The sequence below is a fragment of the Limulus polyphemus genome, unplaced genomic scaffold (assembly GCF_000517525.1).
Source record: "Limulus polyphemus unplaced genomic scaffold, Limulus_polyphemus-2.1.2 Scaffold248, whole genome shotgun sequence".
Classification (NCBI taxonomy): domain Eukaryota; kingdom Metazoa; phylum Arthropoda; class Merostomata; order Xiphosura; family Limulidae; genus Limulus; species Limulus polyphemus.
This window is the reverse complement of record NW_013665858.1, coordinates 79,989-84,947: the sequence shown is the minus strand read 5'-3', so window position 1 is coordinate 84,947 and position 4,959 is coordinate 79,989. Positions and strand designations below refer to the sequence as shown.

At 32.9% G+C, this 4,959-nt stretch overlaps 1 protein-coding gene across 2 annotated transcripts in view; it reads left to right on the top strand.

Annotated features, from left to right (window-relative positions):
* Nucleotides 1-4,843, top strand: part of LOC106478772 (calcium release-activated calcium channel protein 1-like) — a 10,993-nt gene extending 6,150 nt beyond the window's left edge. For both annotated transcript variants that reach the window (XM_013939336.2, XM_022382413.1), the window contains one exon: nt 4,183-4,843. In XM_013939336.2, coding sequence (XP_013794790.1) covers nt 4,183-4,686 — 504 coding nt within the window. In that variant the 3' untranslated portion in view covers nt 4,687-4,843. The remainder of the gene's footprint in view (nt 1-4,182) is intronic.
* Nucleotides 4,844-4,959: the final 116 nt, after the last annotated feature.

Here is a 4,959-nt window from a genome sequence, read left to right as displayed (position 1 = left end):
ATGCTTACTAATTAAAAAGTTATAGCATGAAAACTATAACAAGCACAAAATGATTACGAGGTCAGTCCCAGGGACCGAGCCCATGTTGAAAGAGTTAACAAATACCACTGAGTGCACAGCTTTACTCGGCTAAAGATGACCCATACCTTTCCAAAATTTATATTTGTGTCCTCTAGTTCTACCATTCTCACCACCAAATGGAAAATAAGATAATGCATGACACTATCAATTCCCTTAACAACCTTAAATACTTTAATAAGATCCCCTCTAACCCCCCTTTTCCAAAAGAAAACAATTTAAAACAATCTTTCCTTCCCAGGTATCTTCATAATAGCCCTCCTCTGAACCATATCCTATAATTCAAAGTCTTTCCTAAGAAAAGAAGCACAAGACTGACCACTATACTCCAGATGTGGCCTAACCAGCAACCTATATAATGAAATCATAACCTTTTTGAAACTTTTGTACAGTGTTTACTTTTAGTCTTTCTTTTTTTCTATAAGAAATGTGTCTCTCTTGAATATTAGAAATTTAATTACAAAATTTTACTATGTTTGATCAGTATCTTCAGTTAATTCAGTTGCCAAATTCACAACAGATAATTCTTGTCCCATTCCTTCAAAATTTGTATTTTAAATTGTAACCAAAATCTCATTTCTGATACCTATGTTCAATAAAACAACATCAAACATAAAGAACAATGATCAGTTGTATTCAGACGTTCCTCTGACTCTACCGTCTCTGTATTAGAAGCTAACAATAAATCTAAAATAACATTGTTTCTAGTGGCTTCCTCGATCAATAAGTGAAGAAAACCATCCTGGACTGTTTCAAAAAAAAATCTGTCTCCCTTAATGGTTTGACTCTAAACATTTCTCAATCTGTATGACTGAAATTAAAATCACCCATAATTAGGACTTAACAACTGAAATTATAATCTCACTTTAGAGTTTTCATATGGTGGTATGTAACAACCTGCCATTAAAAGCCTTCTCCTCTTTTATTCACTAGAATAAACCCAAATAGATTCAAACTCTTTGCATAATTGGTATTCTAATGTGTAGACATGTGCTTTAACTCGCTTTCCATGTGATTACTGGGTGAAGAGCATACCATTCCAGAAGTGGTGCTATACCGCACAGGTGTGCTTTCTTTTCATATTTTTGTACACCACCTCTTTTGGTGTAGTCGCTTTCCGCTTGATTTGATATTGATGCACCTCCACCAGCCCCTTCACCTTTGCAGTGTGGGATTCTAGCTTTGGGTGAGAAGAGGGAAGACTGTTTCAGAAGTTAACATTTTCTTACACTGAAAACGTATTTCTGATAGGTACTTACCTCCTTTCACCCTTCCTCCCCACTGATATGCCAATGTTTCTGGTTTGTACCTGCCCATTCTCGAAACTGAAGATTATTATAGAATAGTAGAGGGCGCTAGCTGTGCTAGTATAGAGGGCACAGTATGATTGGCGGAGGGTAGTCACATGATCAGCACATGTTCTGAAAGGGTACAAAACTGATAGGGTATAAAAGACTGGTGTGCTGTTAGCAAAACATTTTAGCAATGCTTAGGGGGCAGTCCAGGATTGAGATAGCTTTGGGTGAGATGAGGTAAGTACCTATTGGAAATACATTTTTAGTGTAAAAAAAATGTTATCTTTTAACAAGGAAAATTTTACATTCTAACGTAATACCATAATTATTTATCATCTTCCATAAGCCATTATTATGACAATCCATGGGTAATAAACTTGACTGTGGAATTATTGAGTCAGTTTTCGATGGATAAGAAAGTACATAGTTTCAATTAATTATTTTCATGGTTGTTCAAGCTGTGAAAGTGTACCCTGAATGGGTAAATGACCTTCTGTTATTCTGCTTATTTGTATGGTGATTTAAAACCAAACTAAGTATTTTCTTTACCATATGAGCAGTCAGGGGTAAAGTATTCTGCAGATTAGTTTATATCATGACAATCACATCATCACTTTTATCTAAACTAAGTCAACTTCTTTTCATTTCTTTTAGAATTTAGAAGTAATGTCATATTAAAACTTTTTAACTAATTTTTTTAACAACAGTAATGGCATTTTTTTTACACATCTGTTCTGGTATGTGAGCATACTGAATTACGTATTTAATTTAATCATAACTTGTGACCAATAGGTACAAACATATGTAGATACCTTTTTTTCTTAAGGCCTATAAAATGGATAGACACTGTATATTTCTAATTTAAAGTTTCATTTCTTTTTAAAGCTTTCATGTGCTCTTATAAACTGCTCATAGAAAGGCAATTGGGCAATGAAATGATAATGCTAAGATCATGAACCAAAATATTTAGCATCAGAACTCTAAATTTTAGAAATTCTAATCTAAACATGTTCTTAAACAAAAGTGTTTTATGGCTGGAATGATATGTTGGGTGAAATAAGTTTGAATTCATTCAAACATGTTGGATAATAACAGGGATATGAAAGTCTACATTTAACACAAGTTAGTGGTTGTTTTTACATAACAACAAGCCTGATTTATAAGACTTGTAACATATTATTCACTAATAGATATACGAGCAGCCCTTACACTCATTAGCAAAAACAGGAAGTTCAGGACTTCCAGGGCATCAGTTTCCGAAGTTGTATTATAAACTTTGAAGACTTAAAACAAAACCTACTCTGTGTTAACTGTTGTAATTGTACTACTTTGTTACATTAAAACACATTGCATGTTCCAAACCAGGACATTTGGACTGTACTTGTACATACTGTATGTCTTGTTTATATTTGTGTTTGTTCACTGTTGCTTGAGATGTGTCTAAATGTTACAAGCAGTATTGATGTGTTCTGAATATTTTAATGAGTTAGGACAGTATTCAAACAAACATACTACATCTTGCTATTCCAGGGGTAGCGATTAACTTACAAAGATCATGACTTACTCTTGCAACCGTTACAAGTAAACTGCAAGAATTCATAAGGTAATTTAAATTTTGAAGGCCATGTCAAAATGTTATTTAAAAAGAAGGTTGAAAATTCTTTAGGGTTGCAGCAATAAAATAGGGTCAGTCAAAAACCAGAAATGATTTTTTTTAGGCCTGTGGGCATATGAATACCCTGGAGAGTGCCACACATTCAATTTTCAGTGTCCAAAGGAAAATTCTGGGCATATAATATGCTGGGATGTCCCCTAATGGAACAATCATACATGCATAAAAACACAAACATATATGTACATAGGTAGGAAAATGCATATCTTTTAAACATTTTTATAATAGACGAACAAGCAATATTAGTTTTATTATAATTTAAGAATGTGATAGAAGTCTTTTGAGGATCAGCGTATTAGGTATCATGGCAAAATAAGCTGTGTGAAGGTTAATATGCATATGAGTTTAAGGGTTATAAATCCTAGTATAATTTGATAGAAGTGTGTTTGTTTGTCCTTTAACTCCTATGTTTTTGCATTTGGACCTGTCAGTATGGTTTAATCAACTAGGAATGATTTGGGATGTGTCAAGAAGAAGTTATTTTTTCTTTCAAAATGCATAGATTTCACAGCTACAGAATTAGTTAAATATACATCAGTCAGTGGGGGGTGGCTACTAGGTATACTGATGGGATTTCTCCAGTTTCCTCTTTCATTACATGGAGTATACATACAGTCTGTGCACTTTCATTCATTACTAGCATATTTAGGACAAAAACAGAAACACTATTTTTATTCATAAGTAGTTAAAATATTAATTCTATAATTACATTGCATTTTCAAATCCTATCAGTTATTTCATGGATTTTTTTTCACACATTGTTTATACATACTTTCAAGATAAACACACTTATATTAAGTGAGATGTTTTTAAGTCGCATGTTACTTATTGCTTTTCAATACAAAAAAAAAACTTTATACTGCCACTGGCATATTTTGAAGAACAAAAAATTTCTTTTTTGAGGGATTTACTATTCATTAATATGACTTGTTAACTTTAATAAACCTTTCACGGTTTCATGCTAGTTGTTATAATTTTACGCATAGACATCTTTTTTTCAATTCATTATCTAGTTTATGCTGTAAACTACTTTATTAATGTGATTTTGAAATGTTTCAAAGAAATATTAGCTATACTTTTGTAGATATATTTTCTAAAGTAAAAACAAAATCACTTTTGTAATTTGCATCCCTACAGGTGGCAATGGTAGAAGTCCAGATGAGCCACGACATTCCAAAAGGGTTACTAATTGCTTTTAGTGTCTGCACTACACTTCTAGTGTCTGTTCACATGCTAGCTCTGATGATCTCCACATGTATTCTACCTAACCTAGAGTCAGTTGCCAGTGTACACGGGGTTGCAACTGTATCAGAGTCTCCTCATGAAAAATTGCACATCTACATTGAAATTGCATGGGGATTTTCCACAGTGCTTGGGATTCTTTTGTTTATGGCTGAGATAGCCATTCTGTGTTGGGTAAAGTTTTACAGTTATAGTAAGAATGCTGCTGTGGCTGCAACAGTCATACTAATTCCTGTAGTGCTCGTCTTTCTGGGATTTGCAGTGCACTTCTACCGCAAACTGGTAGCTCATCAGTATGAGCGCTCGGCACATGGGCTAAGAGAACTGGAATCTATGGTAACTCAACTACAAAATGAAGAGACAGACATGTCGAACTCAAGAAATGTTATGACAGTGTAACAGATATTCCAAAACTTCTAAATCAACCAGAATATTAAAATATGTTGAACATAAGATTTACTCAAAAATGTTTAAAAAATTACATTGTAACATTTTCATGTCCTCAGTGTCAAAGAGACTTTGAAGTATTTTGCTGTATTGGTGTATATATATATATATATATATATATATATATATATATAGTGTGTGTATTATTTTACGTTAACTTAAATTTAAAAATTTAAAGTAGTCGCTTATTAACTAATAGTACTATATTAGTATATATATAGATAA